We start from the raw sequence: 18,943 nt of genomic DNA, 5'->3' as shown, positions 1-18,943 counted from the left end.
TCCCACATACCCTATATACAGTCTCCCCTATTATTGTTAGATGAAACTCTGAAACTGCCAGCCCTGACCATGCACCACAGTAACCATTTGCATGAGTTACTTTATGACAGGAGATAAGGAACATGGAACTAACAAGCCACCACCAACTTGAAGAATTTGGGAAAGGTCAATAGGAGAGAGGATACATCAGCTCCTTTGTCCTACCAACCTCCCAGAGTCCTCCTCATTGGAATCCATCTTGACTGAGTGATGTAGGTGCCCCCAGGATGGATCCAGAATCAATGATTAGCCAGAAACAACCTAGAAACTAATCTCGTCACCATAAAACTGCAAGCAACGTGGCAGAGAAGCTCTCTGGGTTCCCTTACCCTGCTGCTCTCCACTCAGGTGCCCCTTCCCAAATAAAGTCTCTTGCTTTGTTGGCACATGTGTCTCCTTGAACAATTCTTTTCCGAGTGTTAGACAAGAGTCACCCTCAGACTCTGGGATCCCCCTTCCTGCAACATTATCAGTACCTTATACTCCTAACATTTGTTTCTGTTAATAAACTAATATTGATATCTTTTAAAGAAAAGTTCATACTTTACTCAGATGTTCTTCAGTTTTATCCAATGTCCTCTTTTGTTTCAGGATCTCGTTCAGGACACCATCTTGTATTTAGCCACCATGTCTCCTTGGGCTCCTCTGTTTCTCAGCTGTTCTTTTTTCTCATGACAGTTTTGAGAAGCCCTGATTGGGTGTTTGGTGGAGTATCCCTCAATTAGGAAGTTTCCAGTGTTTCCCTCATAAGTAAACTAGGGGATTTGGGATTTGGGGAGGAGGACCACAGAAAAAAGTGTTATTTTCATTGCATCATATCAAGGGTACATACTATCACCGTGATATACCACAGCATATACTGACCTTCATCACCTGGCTGAATTCAGGGAGTGTTCCTCAGGCTTATCCACTGTGAAATTACTCTTTCCCTTTTTCCATATTGTTCTCATTAAAAGAATTGGGGTCACAGGAATCTGCCCACAGAAAAGTGTTTTTAGGTGGATCAGGAAGCTTCAAAATGAGGGAGAAAGAACCCCCTACTATTAACATTGTGGGACCTGTGCCCAGCAAACCTCCTTATAGCTGGGGAGAGAGCCTGTTCATGGGAAGGGAACTTGGCCCCAGATTTTTATTACAATAACTTGGCATTCCACTTAATAAGTCACCACTGTCTTAATTTTGTCAACATGAGTGTGTCTCCAAGAGTCTGGTGGTTCTTGAATACTGTAAGAATTTAGTTTTCAGACTTGAATTCTGAGGATAGCACTGTGGAATTACAGATTATCCTCATGAGGGGTGGATGTTCTTGGGATGAATTTTCAGTACCACTAGAACAGGTCTGTGAAAATATGGCCATGGAGGAGCACACCTTCATTTTTCTCACAGAACACAGCACCCAGAGTCCTCAGGGGCCATGTGTCTGTCAGAAGGAAAGTTCTGGGTGTGGTCACACTGCCTGTAAAGCCATCTCAGGGCCCAGGGACCACAGCAGGTGGTGACCTGGACAGAAAAAGACCGTGGCCAAGACACAGGTGTGCTTAGCTGAGTAAATATTTGCTTACTGGAAACCTGTCACAGGTGCCATGGGTGGCTAAGTTGAAAGCTGCCTGTCTTGTTCAAGAGCACATGTGACCCCCAGGGTCCTCACAAGAGGGCTGGGATCAGGGTGAGTCAGTAGGCCACTCACTCTCAGGTGATGATTCATCACTGACACCAGGCTGAGAGTGGGATCACCTTGCCGCCTCTGTGCACAGGAACTGCATTCTGTATCACAAGCTGGGAGGGGGGCAAGAGCGAGTGTTGTCTGGTTATATCACAAGCGCCAATGTCCTGCTGAACTGCTGTGGGAGCCCAGCGGCAAGAGGACCTAAGTTCATCTGGGGCAGGATGCGGAGACTCCCAGGACACCATCCAAGCTGCATCTGGAATGATCAGGAGACATTTGATAGTAAGTGGGAGGGAAGGGTCTTACTCCATGGAGTGGGAGCAGGCGTGCAGGCTGGAGGCTGATGGATTTCTTACTTAGATCCATAAAGGATGAGGTTTGGCCCCTAAAATGGGGAGGTTTTTCCCAGTTATCTGCACCTGCTGGGACTCTCCCTCCCTCTGTGGGTTTCAAAATCCCATGTGGGCATGTTCTTAGGGGCTCTGAGTAGGGATCTGAGGACCCCACCCCTTCCCTGTGAGATAGATTAATGTGGTCCAAATGCCTGTTGTGGGAAGACGGTTGTGCTGGGTACTGTGGTCTGTCCTGTCTTACTGGACAGAAGAGAGATGCTGGCAACCAGTCCAGCCAAGAATCGCTAGGGAATCTTAGAGGTAAAGGAAGCCCAGCAGAAAGAAGCTGAATGTTGTGGCTGGGGTGAGAATCATGGACAAACAGGTTGGATGGCAGCCCTCCCAGGAGCTGGGCACAAGCGCAGGGTGGGAGCAACCTCTCCACTGGGTGGGTGGGTGGGGCTTCTTCAAGTTTAAAAGGTCATGTACTTGGTGTGACTGATAGAAAGGATGTTGAGACTGTCTCTCTATATCTCACTGTTTGCTGAACCCAGGGTATGCAAGGCACGAGTAGGGAAGCTGCAAGAAAACTCAAAGAATCATAGGAACTGTAGACACATTTATTCTCTCCTGACTGGCATAGCAGCCATAGCAGCAGACACGATATAGTCTTTCCTCTCGTGGTTGACCCAGTGGACATAGCATAAGCTTATGGAACAAAAGTGGCCTGTGGCCAATCGGATACATCACGATGTGCATGCACAGTGCTATAAGTGATCTCAACTGTTACATAACCATGTATTTACAAAATGTGGGGCAAGAGGCTGTGAGGCAAGAGAGCCTGACCACTGCCATCTTGGCTAGTTTGCTCTTTCCCTACAAAGATGAAAAGACCTTATGAAATCTGGACCATGAGGCAACCTAGGAGGACAGGGTCCACTGCCCAGGGAAGTAGGGCAGGATCCACTACCTTGCAGGTCACAGACAACGAGGGTCAGACCTGGGAGACTGACCAACTGCCGTTTCTCAGACCACCAGCCTTTGCAGGTCTGGGTTGGGCTGTTCGTAACACACCGAGCACAAGCAGAGGTAACAGGGATTGGTCACGGGCTGCCTTGATCTCAGAGGCTGCTGAGATGCAGCCGTACATCTTAGTTTTCCTGCCTGGAATGATGCAAGGAAGGTGAAGGTCTGCCCTGGGCCAGGCAAGGTCTCCCTCCCCGTCATGTGACTTCTCAAGGGCTGAAACCATCTTGTAGATGAGATTCATTGCCCTGAGAGGGACTTGGGTCTCTGAAGGCGAGTGCAAAGAAAGTGCAGGGACCTGGTCCCAGGCCACGCTGTCCTACGTGTTGACTTTCCAACCTTGGGTTTATTCACTAGATTCGCTGGATCCTGTTTCCACGTGTGTCAAACAGGAGGATAATTGTAATTGTAATGATATCTGCCTTTCATAAATCTATAAATTTGAAATTTGTAAGAAGATCTAGACAAGTTGGGGGTGTTGACAAAGATTTAGCTTCCCAGCTGCACAGCATAGCTGGCTGACATGTTGAATTGACCTTAGATATCTGGATTTCCAAAAAGTCCCTGGTGTTCTGCCAGCACGGAATGTTGGAATGTTTTGTTGTCTGGCTCTCTCCCAGTAACCCTGGCCTGTAGCTGCATTGCTGTTTCTCTAGGCTCCTCCTCCCTCCCCAACTCTGGAGCAGACCCACATAGTCCTCACAGTACTTCCAAGAGTAGAGGAAAAATATGAGACTTGCTCTCCTCATCACCCTGAAAGTAACCAGAGGGTGAGTTGCCTGGATTTTGACTCCTTACAGAAGTTTCTGACCAAAGGATTCATCCGCCACTAACTACATGGGGTTGGAGGGAATAAAGCAGTATTGGATATTCTCTTGTCTGAGATGCAGCAGAGCAGTTTCTGGAAGCACAGAGTGAACTCAGGTGACTTGCTTGAGGCTGCACAGTGGAATGGGACAGTGGCTGTTATGTTGGGAAATTTTTTTCCAGAGTTTATCCAGGCTGATATGACAACAGGGTTGGAGTATCTGCAATACAGTGGAGTTGTTTATACATTTACTCTGCAATTGTTTGCTGAGGTCTTAATGTAGGTGCTGGTGAAATTAATAGGAAATCTCCGAGTGGTTTAGTATAGGCTGGTGGGCCATCCATCTAGAACATATTAGCCCCTCCCTAAGGGTGGAGAATAGCATAATCGCCCTTTGAGTGACACTCCTTCCTCTCTTTCTGCTCCTCCTAGATGTTTCTTCTGTAGCCTCACAGGCTGAGCAGGCAGCCTGTGATGGGGCCCTGCTCAGAAGACCCCCACCTCTGCGGGCCCTCCAGGCTCCTGGGATTCACCAGCTTCCTCCTCAGTGAGTGATCTGGGCTCCTGGGAGGGAGGGCCTCTGGGTGGAGCAGGGAGGCAGGGTGCCCTTTCCATGTCTTATGTCCTTGGTGAACAAAAAGACAAAACAGCTCTGCAATTATTTAGCAAATGCAGAGCCTTCGGTTTAGAGACCTTGGGTGAAAAGAAGAACAAAATGATCTTCTTGTTGTGGTGAGTCTGAGACACCTGAGCTCAGGCAGCCTTCACTACATTAAGGAAAACATTTCTAGGAAGATAAGTCTGTCTCTGCAGCAGAAATGTGAAGCTGGGTGAGCCGGGAGCTGCCTGCAGAGAGGGGGAGAGACTAAGAAGCTGGCTCCTTGACTTGGACGGGCTGGGGAAACAAGGCTCCCTGGTCTCAACTCAGAGGTATCGTGACAGTCTGTGCAGCTGTCCTGTGGAGAAGAAGGTTGACTAGAACCCTGTGTCTGAGATGGAGGAAGCAATTGTAGTCTTGATTTCTTGGGCAAGATGCAGGATATTAAATGCAATTAAATGAAATTCTGCTTTTGTAAAAGGAACAGCAACTTCTCAAATTTAAGGGTTTCTGTATACCACCTGTTGTAAGAATATGGAGAAACTAAGAATGGAAGTGTAGACTGGTAATGTGGGTTCTTGAAGTGGGTGAACTAGAGGAGGAAAGAAGGGAAAGAGACGTAGAAATCTATGGGGAGTTAAGTGAAAAGTGAGCTAAAGACTGGACAAAACCCAACTTATATACGTGACTTCCTGGAGACTATCTGATTATGTATGATAAAATTAAAATCTAATGAGTAAACACTAATACCGAAGGAATTATGAATTCTGGAGAAAGCTGGAAAGCTTTTATTTTTAATTAAAGTTTAAAATTTTTAAATTATTTTTTCAGTATTCCAGCCACTAAGTGAACTTTCAGGAACTATATGAAATTTAATGAATTATAGACTGTTTATAAACAGATGTCTTGAATTAAGAATAAACTTTATAAAACCTTACCTCCTTTTCAGTAATGTAACTCTATAAGGTAACAGTAAAATATAGAGCTTCTTTTCTCTTCAATTTTATGTAACTTGAAAATAAGTTCTGTTATTTAGAATTTTCTCCATAGGCTCTGGGGTTGGAAGATTACATAAAAGAAAGAGAAGGAAAATGGACAAAATTGTAAATTGATTTGCAACTATTAAACTTTATATTATTTAAATAAACTCTATGTTGTTTGTAACCACACTCTCCCTGGCTTTATTTTCTTCTTCAGGATTAGATCTTTTGTAGATCACATCTCTCACTCCCTTCCTTCTCTTTCCAAGTCTTCTTCTACCTTCCTCAGAGCTCAGCTCACCATCCCCCCGAGTGGGTTCTCCCTGCACACTCAGGACTGAGCTTCTTCTCTCTGGTTTCTGTTTTTCCAGGAAGTATGCAATCTGGACAGGCTGGTGGTTAACCCTCAGCTGTCCAGAAGTCCCTGCTCTGCTAAACCCCCCTAAGTACTTGCTTCCCCTTTCTCAGGAGAGGAAAGTTGGAGGATGAGCCTCTAGGAACTGCTCAGATCCTGGTGATGAGATAGTGGTGCTGGAAGGGGAGCTCCTCAGGAGGACAGGGACAGGGTGGGGAGCCGATGGGAGCTCCTACAGGGGAGAAGCACTGGGCTGGGAGAGGGGAGCCAGCCCTGGTGCCAGGAGTGGCTCCGCCCTGTGTGACCCAGGACAAGTTCACGCCCTGGGGGGCCCTTCCTCTGTGACAGGAGGGGCCTGGATAGATGCCCCCTAAGGCCTGACCTGGAGGAGATGCCTGATTAAATGAATACAAAGAAACATCTGAAATCCTTAGGCATGTGAACACTGGCATGAGTTATTCTCTGCTTCCAGTGAGAGCCAGGAATGAGAATAAGTACAGCTGGAGGGAGACAGGTCTGAAATGGTGAGAATTTATTGAATTGGAAAGAGGATTGGGACTGTGGCAGGCTGACATGAAACTGAGGGAGCCTCTGGTCAATATCTAGAGAAGAACTGAGACCAGTAGGTGCATCCTGACCTGCTGGAAGAAACAGATTGATCATCTTTTCAGGATAAGGGACTTTGCCTCATCCTGTTCTGTCCTACTTCGTCCCCAGAAAGGGTAAAAGGTATCAGGTCCCTTGGGCCTATGTCTGAAGAGGGAAGGTGGGCTCAGGAGGTGGTGGCCCTGAAGCAAATGTGCCCACTGGTCAAAGCTCTCCAGGAAAGTGTCTGAGGAAGGCCCACTGTGACCTGGCAGGGACTGACTGGGAAGTGTTGTCTCTGTGGTAGGGACAGTAGAGCTCATTAAATGATCACTTGCTCTCCCCCTCATATTCTAGTCCTTGGCAGTTAGCCAGGGCTTTGTCATAAGTGCTGGTCAAAAAACATGAGCAGAGAACACACTGCTTGGAGACAGTCGCAGTGAAACCCCTGTGTGATTCTCCTCTCTCCTCTCCTGCTGTGGGGCTGGGAACCTATGAGGATGCTGCGAGTTCCATGGGTGCAGCTACAAGGAGGTGGGGTTTCCTCCATGTATGACAGGGCCTCTCCTTCACTCTCTCATGGGACCTGTGGTGGGGACTATGGACCCCCCTTGTTCTAAGACCCTGAGGTATTGTAACTCTTTGTTACACAGCACAGCCTGTAGTTTCCTGACTACTGCACTGCCTAGAAAGAGGAGGAAGGGTAGCAGCCTTCATATTTGTGTTAGGTATCTATTGCTGTGTAAGGAATCACCACAAAACATAGTACCTTAAACACCACCAGGTATAGTCTCAGTCTTACAGGTTCTTTGGGTCAGGGCTTAGGGTTGGATCAGCTAGGTCCTCTGACTCAAGGTCTCCCAGACTGAAGTTAGAGTCTTAGTTGGGGCTGGGGCTGCATCAGCCCATGGTCCACTGCGCAAGCTATGATTCCAAGATCTCTCAAGAGATTGCTGTTGGGAGGCAGTTCCTGTGGCTGTTGGGCTGAGGGTCCCAGTTCCTCTCTAGATGTTGGCCAGGGGCTCCCTCAGTTTCTTGTCATGTGGGCCTCTCCTTAGGCAACTGACAACATGACAGCTGGATTCCTCAGAGTGAGCAAGAGAGAGAGAGTGAAAAGGAGGATGTGTGTGTAAGCAAGAGGGAAGTCACAGTCTTGTATAACCTAGTATCACTGAGTGATATCCATCATGTCTGCTCTAGTCTATTCCTTGGAAGCCAGTCACTGGATGTAGCCCACTCACCAGGGAGGGCATTACAAAAGGATGTGAACACAAGGGGACAATAATTAAGAAGCTAATTCTACAGTTATGCACTTGGTATTGACAGAAAATCTGCTGAGTGCTTTTGATATACAAAAGTGAAAAAGTCACTCAGTTGTGTCCGACTCTTTGTGACCCCATGGACTATACAGTCTATGGAATTCTCCAGACCAGAATACTGGAACGGGGAGCCTTTCCCTTCTCCAGGGGATCTTTCCAACCCAGGGATCGAACCCAGGTCTCCTGCATTGCAGGTAGATTCTTTACCGACTGAGCTATTAGGGAAGCCCCATGATCCCATTCAATTTATGAGGTAGGTGGGGAAACTCCAGATTAGAAAATTTAAGTTACCTCCTCAAGGTAACAATTCACTAGAACCAGGATTTAATTCTAAAATTGCTTAAATTCATTTGACTAGGCTGCCTCTTAAGAATCAAGGGAGTATATTGGATGAATTTCATTTAAAATATAGGTTATGTAGTTTTCTCCTTTATTGTTACTGGAAAAAATTTATGTTTCCTGTGTCCTATGCCCTAGGTGTCTGCAGCACTGGAGTCAAGAGTTCTGGAGCACATGGTTCTGGAGTTCAGGATTCTGGAGCCCATGTTTCCCTGCAGGGGATTCAAGGAGGTTCTGTGTTTTTTCATCTGACCAAGAATCAAGAAGCTGACCCAGAGGAGGTCTCATGGGGCTTTGGCCCTGAGTCAAACTACAGAGTCCTGCTGCGAGTCAGCCATGGGGCAGACACCCCAACCTGGGTCAGCCTCCAGGACAAGTACCAGCACAGGGTCCATGTGCCCAGTGTGACATCCCTGAGGATTGAGAACCTGACCCGAGAGGACAGTGGGGAGTACCGGGCTCGAGTTAGCTTCACTGGAGGAAGAGAACTTACCCAGGTTTTCCTCCTCACTGTCTACGGTGAGTGACACTCCTCACCATGGCTTCCCTCCTGCTTTTGAGCTAGGAGCATCAGGTAGGCCCCATTTTTCAGGATCCCTTCCAGACATCAGTGTTCAGGCTATTTCCTCCCTTGAATTAGGGTAAGTGGGTTTACTGCAAATGGTGAAAGGAGTTGAGATTCACTCCAGGGATAAAACCACTTTAGAATTTTGGGAGAAGAGAATGGAAATTTGGGGAAATGATATTGCCATAGCAATTGTTGTTCTTTATATGTCTAGGTTTACTTAATGTGTGTATTGCTTATCTGTTGCTGCTATAATGCTGCTTTAATTTGGAGGCTGAACACAGCACAAATTTTTTATCTTACTAGGCTCTAGGTCAGAAGTCAGACATAGGTCTCACTGGGCCAAAGTCAAGTTGTTGGCAGGATGTGTCCCTCTATAGAGGTTCCAGAAGGAAATTCATTTACTTGTATTTTCCACTTCTAGTGGTTGCTTATGTCACTTGGCTATGACCACGTTCCCCTACCTTCAAAGCTGGCAATAGTGGGACCAATTCTTCTCACATTCTAATCCCCCTGACCCCCTTCCTCTTCTTCTTTCTTCCATTTCTAAGAACTCCTGTGATTGCATTGGTCCCAACCAGGTAATCAGAACAATCTCCTTATTTTGAAGTCAGCTGATTAGCACCTTAATTCTTTTACCTTAATTCCACCTTGTCCTGTAACCTATCATAGTCATAGGTTCTGAGAATTGGACATGGAAGTATTTGGGGCCCATTATTCACCTACCATAATCCAGAAATTCATGTGTAGTCAGTACCTCCTCTCCTTTTACTCAGCGCCAGTCCAAGGCCAGCCTCACTCACAAAGGCTCCAGCAATCCAGCACTAGATGCCTGGGTAGATGTAGGAGAATGGTTACACAGTAGCACTTCCAGAGAGCCTCACTTAGCCAACACTTTCTTTCCTGAAAGTCCCTGCGTGCATAGGAAAATATCTGCTGTGAGAGAGTGACTGTTTCTGCTTTAGGTCCCCATGTGATTTCTATGACCAACTTATCAGTATGTCACTTCTCAAGTTCAGTGGCATGTTCTAACGGACTCAGACTTATCATTCCTTTGCTTATCATTTGCTTATTCATTTGCTTATCATTCCATTGCTACCATTGACTTAAAAAAATGCATGACGTTTGAGTTATGAATTAAGTTTTTATTTGGAGCAAAATGAGGATGGCAGCCTAGGAGACAGTACCCCAGATAGCTCTGAGAAACTACTCCAATGAGAGGGAAATGTCAGTGTATATGTGACTTTGGTGAAGGAGGAATACAAGCAATAAGAACATTTTCCCAGAAGTTTTCTACTAGTCTCCAGAAGCTTTTTCTAGTCACCAGGAACAGTCATCACCATGAAGGATTTTAGTGCTTTTCTAGATACAATGAGGTACCAGAATTGAGCTCATAAAATAGGCTCCTGAAAATATCTAGCTATCTGAAGACCTTTCCTGCCAGTCCCACTCTCCCACACCGGCAAAGAATGCCTCATGTCTTCTTTCCACCCTGAACTCCTTCAGTGGGGTGTGAAGGTCAGCAGCTACAGCAGCACATGATTTGACCCTTGTAGAGGGAGATAGCAAGTGCCAATTGTTGACACTGCCCCTGCATCTCCCACACATGTCTCCACTATTGGGAGCACAGAACCTTTCTCTGGGCTCCCAACTCTGACCAGGTGTCTTCTCTACAGGCTATAAAATCTCAGGCATTATCTGAGCAGAAGAAGAGGCCAAGTTCCTGATCTGTGATTAGCTCTTCTGTCTGAGACTTCCTCCACATCTAGAAGGAGCCCCATTTTCTTAGAAATAATTGGTCTTGGGAAGGTGGGATCAGGCTTTATTTTCTTGTTGGAGATGTTTAACACTTCCTCAACATGCACACAATCTAGTGAAATCACATATGGCTTAATTCAGTGGCTCCCCTCTTTATTGTCATTTGCTATGTATTAAGTACCGGGCAAATTCTGTTTATCTATATAATGCGTTCACTGTCATTAAAGGGAGAATGCCAGGGTTTCAGTGAGATGATGGATGAGAATGTACAGACTGGAATGTTCTCCAATCATGTGAGCTCCATTCTATTGTCCCTCCTCTCTCAGGAACTGTACCCCTTCCTGAGATCGAAGTCAAGTCAGCATCCATCACACCAGGCTGGTGCAATGTCACTCTGGAGTGCAGAGCCCCAGGGGCTACAGAGGACCTGAAGGTGACCTGGGAGATCAAGGGCCTTCCCAGGGAGCTGGAGCAGAGAGTGACATCAGAACTACCCTCCAACTCCTGGCACCTGACTCTGAACCTGCCTCTGAGCCAGCCCGCTGCCAGCTTGACCTGTGTGGTCAGCAACCAGGTGGACCAGAAAACTGCCACCTTAGACCTCGGGAAAGTCTGTGTCTCTGGTGAGTGCACCTGCCAGAGGGGACGGGCACTCTGAGAACTAGGGGCTCTGGGCTTTTCTCCCCATCATGTGATGAGCACCTCCTTCCTACCAGGTCACCCCTTTTAGGAGCCTGGGAGGTATAGTCAGCTTATGTCTGCATTAACTCTCTCTCAAGTCCATGCCTGCCTCTCCACCCCCTTTTTTTCCCCAAGAAAAAAGGAATTTGTTTTTTATGCAAATCAAGTCGGTTCACCTCCAGGTGAGCAAATCTCAGTCCCAGCTGGCCCTGGAGGCAGAGCAGGTGTGGTGTGGGGGAGGCAAAGAGAACTGGGGCTGCAGCAGCAAAAGCATTTCCTAGAAATGTATTTCCCTGAGGGCTCACCCCTCCCCTGACCCATGCTCCCTGCTGCCTGCACCTGCCTACCTGTTGTTGCCCTCTGGGGAGCTCCTTCCCTCCCAGCTGCTACAGGGCAGTGTCAGATCTCGTCCAGAGCAATAACTTTCTAGCACTTCTCCTACTTCATCCATTATCCATAGTGTGTCATCCACTGTAGTCTTTTGAAAAGCAATTGGATTTTGTGATTGGTCTGTATCATCTGTAGGAGTCTGACCCAGGGATTCCCTGCAGGATTCAGGGCTCTGAAGCTCCTCTGCCCATGTTCCTTACCTCACACATTTCACACTAAATTGTTTGCTTGGCTTCCCTGAATGTGTCCTAAAGTTGCAAGCTTCTGAGCCTCTGGAAATGCTGTTTCCTCTACCACCAAACCTCCCAAATCAAGAGTTCCTTGCTTATTCCTATTGAAGGATTTCCCTCAGGTCATGGGCATGTAACCAATGTCCGCACTTGGTTATAGTTCTGTTATGAGTCAAGTTTGAACAAAGGGTGGCTCAATCTCATGTTGCACAAGCACTGCAGCTGCTGTAACTGCCCTGCCTCCGGCATCATCCCCTTTAAGGAGCAGTCCATGGCCACCCCACACTGAGTAGCAGTGCAATTGATGGGTTTGTCTTCTCCATAGCCTGGAACACCTTGAGGACAGAGGACATGTCTTGTTCTTTGAATTCTTATACCAAACAAAGTTTCTGGCACTATTCACACTCAGTATTTCACTGAGTGAATAAATGAACTGGTATCCTGTGTGCAATCTAGCCCCTCTAACCCATCCCCCATGAGCTGCTGGTGGTAGCTGATATGTCAGCATCACTTAAAATCTCATGATACCTTTCCCTTGGTCCCATTCTAGAGTCTCAGATAAAGTTCAACACTCAGCATGACCCTCAGGACCCTCTGGAAAGAGCCTCTCTTCTCTCTGATCATCCTCATCCTGCTTGTCCCTGCCCTTTCCCTCTCCTGCCTGCTGATCGGGAATGATTGCAACCCCCAGGGCTGCAGATTTGACGTAGCAGTGTCTCCTCCTTCCTGGAAAGCTGTGCCCGGCCTGAATATCCGGTAAACTCCTACTCCTCCCTCAGAGGTGAAGTTTATGCATCACCTCCTCTGGGAGGCCCTCCATGAAGATCAGTGTACAAAGTGTTAACTTCTACTGCACTGCCGTCTCTCTGGCTGGAAGACTTTGATATTTTCTCCGTCTTCCCCAGGGTGACCTGTATTGTTTATCTCAGTGTCCCTGGCATCAAGCAGAAGCTCAGGACCTTGAGTGAACGATACTGCCTTGCCACCTCCTCTTTAGCTTCTAGACCTCTCCACTTGCTCTTTTGTATCTTTCCTCGACAATGGATGTCTCAAGTTCTGTTTGCCATAATTTTCTTTATTCTATCTGTGTGAGGAAAACAGATTCACCTAGAAACAGCAGTGCTAAGACCCTGCCAGGCATCATAGGGGCTGTTGTGATTATGCTGTTGATCCTCATAATTGGACTGTTCCTTTGGAAGACCTATAAGAAGAAGAGGAAGATGAAGACTGGAAGAGGTAGGTTGCATTTCTGCTTCTTGCCCCAGGTCCCACCCTTCCTCCACTGAACCCCTGGTTGCCTTCCTCCTGTATTTTGCTGCTCAAGGAATATCAATGCAGAAGGGGAAGGCAGGTGTGGGCTTGGCCTTGAGTTCATTGCCATGGGGGAAGGTATATGTTTTCAAGGCGAGGTTCAAGCTCCACTCTGTGTATGATGCAGGTGTAGAATTTCAGGGTGACCCTGGGGACAATGATGGTGGCATCCAGTATGCAGAGCTGAGCCGGCAGGGGTCTGGAGAGGTCACACACAAGGTGAGAATGGGAGCTGAGCCCAGTCTGGGATCTCATGGTTCTATCTCCTGGGTCTGTCAACCCAGTCACCTGCTGTTCCTGGCCTTGCTATCTCTTTGACTCTCTCCAGGTGATCAGTGGTATTTACTAAGAAAATTTAAAACTTGGGGCCAGTGTAGTGCTGGCCACTTTGGGTAAACTCACATGCATTTCTTGTCAGCAGCATTGCTTCCTTCTGGTCACTCTAGGGCCTCTTTCAGCTTTTTTAGAAACTCTCTGACTTCAAAAAAAAGAAAAGAAAAAGAAACCCTCTGACTTCAATTCCTAGGGTGTTGGTAAACAACATTTAGAAGAAAAGGAGACTAGTACTGTCTACAGTGAGGTCTACAAGCCAGAAAGGGAGACCATGAAGATAACTTAATTGGAGAAATCAGAAGAATCAGAACTACTAGGACACCTCCACTCAGAGCTTGATTCCTGCAGACACCTGCCTCTCCCAGCTCTGGTCCAGCTCCAGCTGCCCCTGTGACCCTCCCGCCTTCAAGTGCCTGCGCACATGTGGCCTTCTCACAACCTCTGTCAACTTCCCCAGCTGTCTTCCCACTCAAGATCCTCACCCTGCAGGACGAGAGCTCTTCCATCATCGACCCAGCACCTAGCCCCTCTTTTCCTGAAACTTCCCAAAGAGGACCTTCCTGCACATCATAATCCCCACAGCCTCTGCTGTGTGACTGATGTGTATCTTTCTGAGCATTCAAGCCCAGGTGTGGAGACAGTGTAAAGATGTTGACCAGACTACAGAGGACAAGGTTAGGCTTTGGTGCTGGGTGCTGAGTTGGGCGTCTGTGGAGGCAGCATGGGTAGGTGGGAGCTCATAAAGAACTGGCTTGAGGTTTCCTTTGCCCCTTATGTCGGGCAAAAGTTGTATGTCAGGCAGTGTGTTTGTGTGTATGTCTATTTGTTGGTATGTGTGCTGGGGAGGATAGCCTGTGTACATTATACAGTGGTCCAGCCCTTGTTCCTGATCACTAGTACTAACTAACCTCAGCTTCAGCTCGTGGACCTCAAATCCACCTCCTGTGGAGTGGGTAGAGGAATTTGTATTGTTTCTGGCCCTTCAAAACCTTCTGTGTCTCAGAAGGACCCATGTTGAGATTTGTATTCTTAGGAAAGCATTTTCAGGGCATTCCTGTCTGGGGTGGGGGTCATTAGAATGGAACTGAAGTGTGCTACCCCCCCAACACACACACACTCTAATGAAGCTGCTGTGAGAAGTAAAGCTTGTGGGAAGGTGTGAACCAGCCCTCTCCTGCCTCTCCTACTGACCCTCATCTCCCACAACCTGCTGGCCTCAGATCCTAGTCAGGCTACTGTTTGCTCACTCACATGCTTCTGCCTGAAATGATTGCTCCCTCCCTGCCCCTTACTCTTGTCCCTGCCTGTTGGAATTCTAGCATTCCACCCAATCCTAGACCCCTTTCCAGCTCATATGGTCTACATGTACCCAAAGATTTGGAAATGGTCTCTCCCACATCTAACTTTTTTGGACACAGGTGACATAACCAATTTGGCTGCCATAGTTTGATTGGGTTGGTCATCAGTTTTCCCTGCCTGCATCACCTGGAGCTTCCTCGGGAGGGTGTCATGGCTTTAGGAGGCCAGTGCCAAAGAGACAAGCACCTCTCTTTGTGAATTGTCTGAGCTATTCTTCCTCTCAACTCCAACAAGAACTCAGCAGATTGATCTCAAAGCACAGCATCTACCGAAGGTGTTTCTGGTAGTAAGTCCACAAGGAAGCAAAGATGGACGTGATGAGCCCCAACAATCTTGCCTGATTCCCCATCCTACCTCCACCCTCACATTGCTTGAGGACCTGATGTCACCTGCACTGATTGTGTGGGATCTTCTCCTCTTCCTGGGGATCTTCCTCTCCTCAGCCTCTGTCTCCAGCCTTCAGTCCCAGCTCTTGAGTTGGAGATGAACTCACTCTGGTACTATGATCTGTGTCCTTTTGTCTGTTGGCCTGCATTCTTGAATCTCTTGGTTTCCCACCCAGTTCAGCAATCTCAGCTTTTTCAGTTCTGACCTCAGAAAGAAAAGTTCTGAACTAAAATCTTGAGCAATAAGAAGCAATGCTAAGATCCTGCTGGATAAGGGAGAAGCAGAGTTTCCTTAATAAAGCCATTTCTAGCCGGTTTATTGTCAGGCTGGACAGAGAAGGCTGAGAGGGAAGAAGATGACCTCTTTCACTGGAATCCTAGGTGACCGGTCATGGCTGATATCAGTGCTATCAGTCCAGAGGCAGTGTGACATGTGACCACCCACTGACCCCCTCCCACCCACCTTGATTCCCAAAGCATAAGACAAAAAAGAAAAAAAGAAGGGAACTCAACATTCCAAGCCTATGTTGAACTAGCTTTTGTTCCATGAATTTTATAAGTATTATTTCTTCTTATTCTTATAAGAACTCTTTTATTTTTTATTTATTTATTTATTTTTTTGAGGCTACTTACTTTATAATATTTTATTGGTTTTGCCATACATTGACATGACTCATTGGAAAAGACCCTAATGCTGGGAAGGATTGGGGGTAGAAGGAGAAGGGGATGACAGAGGATGAGATGGCTGGATGGCATCACTGACTCGATGGCCATGGACTTGGGTGGACTCCGGGAGTTGGTTATGGACAAGGAGGCCTGGTGTGCTGCGATTCAAGGGGTCGCAAAGAGTCGGACATGACTGAACGACTGAACTGAACTGAACTGAACTGACATGACTCTTTTAGAGTAGATATTACTATTCCTGGACTTCCCTGGTGGCTCAGATGGTAAAGCGTCTGCCTATAATGCGGGAGATCCGGGTTCAATCCCTGGGTCAGGAAGATCCCCTGGAGAAGGAAATGGCAACCCACTCCAGTATTCTTGCCTGGAAAATCCCATGGACGGAGGAGCCTGGTAGGCTACAGTCCATGGGGTTGCAATTACTATTCCTATTTTGTAGGACAAGCAACTAATATCCCAAAATAGTTGGTGGCAGAGCAAATTGTTAAATTCAAGGCTAGGTAACTCCAGCATTCACATCTTTTCCTTTGCCACATGGTCAATGAAGTTCTTGGAATCCTAGAGTATTCAGCAAAGAGTATGTTCCATTTGTTCCTCTTCCAAGGTTCCTGGTTCTGACTCAAGTGCCTCAGCTTGAATGAGTTCATCCTGATGATGAATGGAGCAGTTGGTGGGTGAAAGGGGAATTATTCCTTAAGAGCACAATAGAGTGGGAGATGTGGATGGGAGACATGCAATGACAGGTCCTGTGCTCTGGTTCAGAGGCGGTATTTGAAGCAGAGATGCTTCGTCTTAGGTCTTATGGGAGTTCCTTCCTCTTAAACAAGGTGTGTTGTGGATTTCAGCATCCCTATTCTCAAGTCAGCTTCCCTTTCCATTATTATTCATAATTTCATTCAAGAATTATGTGATGCTGAAATCCTCAATGTACAAATGAAAAATTAAAATCCAGAGATATTAAGTACTCTACAGAAGTTCTCATGAGTGTAAGTTATATAGGCATGATCACAGGAGATAATAATTCCACTCATTTTGATTCCTTTCTCAGTCATTCTGGACACCCAATCAGTTACCAGCTTCCACTGTGCTATCCTTCATAAATCTTCCTGTACTCCGTTCTCCTCCACTTCTTTCATTCCCATCTTCCACCACCATTTTTGCAGTTCCACCAGCAATGTGTGAGAATTTCTCCACATTATCTCCAACTCTTGTTATTTTTAGATTGTATTCATCCTAGTGCTGATGAAGTGGTATCTCGTTGTGGTTCTGAATTGCATTTCTCAAATGATTCATGCGAACATGTTTTCATGAGCATATTAACCTTACTTGAAGAAATTTCTTTCTCTCTTGAATTCTTTCTTGTTATGCATTGTCCCTACGTCTCCACCAAGTCTGCTTTTTTCCCAGTCACCAGGGAACTCCACACTGCTAAATTTAGTAGTCAATTCTCAATCCTCATTTCCCATAAGTTCTCAGCCACAGTAGATATATATTTCCTGGAAACATTATTTTCACTTTGCTCTTTCCTACCTACTGGGTGTTTGCTCTGTAGTTTCCTTTATCAGTATCTTTCCAACCTCTAAATTTTGGAATAATCAAGGTTCATACCCAGACCACCCAGACCACCTCGCTTCACTGTCTACACTCATTTCTGTTTGATGCTCTGGCCATGCAGTAATCTTGTGACTATATGACTTTATGTGCTAAAAAGGACTTAGAGATGTGACCTGTCCCCTGAACTCCACAGTGTGAATATCCAACTGTTTACTTGACATTTTCACTGGCATGTATAACAGGCATCTCCATCTTGACATGTTTAAACTCAGACTCCCCAAACATGCTTCCTATACAGTTTCCTATCCCTCCAAAGGTCACCTCAATCCTTCCCTTTTTTCTGACCATAACACTTGGGTGTCATCCTTGACTTCTTTCATTTTTTTCATTTTCATTTCTTTTTCACTCTCTATTAGAAAATACTGATAGTTCAACATTCTATATAAAGTTGAATACTTATTTTTGTATATCTATATGAAAAAATATGTTTATAACAAAATGCCTCTTACCACCTCCCTGGTCCAATTTCATCATCATTTCTCACTTGGATTATTACAGTTGCCTCAGAGTCTACCACTTTTATCCATAATCCTTTAATGTCTATTTTCATAATATCACCCAGATGAATCTTTTCAAAACTTAAGTTGCATCACATTCTTTGTTGCTCAAAACTACCCTGTCACATGTTAACTCAAAATTTCCACTTTATCTAGAAGATTCTGTATCAGCAGGCCTACTCTCCCATATACCCCTCCTTCCTTAATCCACTATAGGACACTGGGCTTCCTGCCAGTCCTTCAATACTCCATGCATACTCCTTCCTCTCTAGAATTCTCTCCTTCTAGGTATCCATGTCTCATTCCCTGACCTCCTTCAAGTCTTCTTATAGAAGTGAACTTCTCAGTAAGACCTACACTGACCTCCCTATATAAAGCTGCAAACTCTTTCTGGTGGCCTCCTCCCTCCTCCATGTGCTACTTTTCTCCAAAGCTAGTGTGACAGGGTACAGTTAGTTATTCTGGGCTGTAGACAGTATGTATTGAGGCCTCAAAATATAAATTGTCATCCTGTAATGCAAATACCATTATTATTCCCAGGAAGTGGCTACACTGGTAAATCAATGAATTTATTCAAGTCACATAACTAATAGATGGCAGAGCTGGAATTGGAATCTTGGAGCTGGATTCTGAAACTCTTGACCACTATATACTGGTAAAATAAAGTATATTTTCTCCATATGATGGAATACCATTTGTGTACTAAGAAGAGTTAATTATATCTTTATGTATTTGAATGGAAAGTTTCCCATGAAATATTAAATTAGTTATGAAATATGCATGGTATTAACCTATATTGTAAATATATATAAATATGTTTATGTGGGCTTGAAATATTCCAACAGTTAGTAGGTTAAGAATTTAACAGTAGCTAACTTCTGTGGTCTGTCTCCTTTTCTGTATCTTTAGTTTTTTTACAACACTAACTAAAAAAATTATCTATTAAAATTTTTGAACAGTGAAGTGACATGATAAGAACTGTGCTTCAGATAGATAAAGCCACATATATGCCAACAAGAACTTTATCATCTAAACCAGCTAACGAACTTATGCTTATTTCCACTTTCTATTTTGTTGATTTAAGGCTTCAG

General features: G+C 45.7%; 1 protein-coding gene across 6 annotated transcripts; it reads left to right on the top strand.

The window, feature by feature from the left end:
• The first annotated feature begins 1,770 nt into the window (after positions 1–1,770).
• Positions 1,771–15,635, top strand: LOC122676717. 6 transcript variants are annotated; one of them, XM_043876307.1, is made up of 7 exons: positions 1,771–1,987; positions 4,304–4,418; positions 8,186–8,566; positions 10,697–10,993; positions 12,773–12,907; positions 13,110–13,201; positions 13,509–15,635. In XM_043876307.1, the coding sequence occupies exons 2-7, from the start codon at positions 4,346–4,348 to the stop codon at positions 13,599–13,601; spliced, it is 1,071 nt and encodes a 356-aa protein (XP_043732242.1). In that variant the 5' UTR covers positions 1,771–1,987; positions 4,304–4,345; the 3' UTR covers positions 13,602–15,635. The 6 variants fall into 6 exon arrangements, 5 of the variants coding, with proteins under 5 accessions (XP_043732242.1, XP_043732243.1, XP_043732245.1 ...); XM_043876308.1 differs by lacking the exon at positions 1,771–1,987 and adding an exon at positions 3,700–3,833; XM_043876306.1 differs by lacking the exon at positions 1,771–1,987 and adding an exon at positions 3,757–3,987.
• The last annotated feature ends 3,308 nt before the right edge of the window (positions 15,636–18,943 follow it).

This window comes from Cervus elaphus, chromosome 20, assembly GCF_910594005.1.
Source record: "Cervus elaphus chromosome 20, mCerEla1.1, whole genome shotgun sequence".
Classification (NCBI taxonomy): domain Eukaryota; kingdom Metazoa; phylum Chordata; class Mammalia; order Artiodactyla; family Cervidae; genus Cervus; species Cervus elaphus.
Note: the sequence above shows the minus strand (reverse complement) of the source record. Positions and strands in the feature narration are given on the sequence as shown.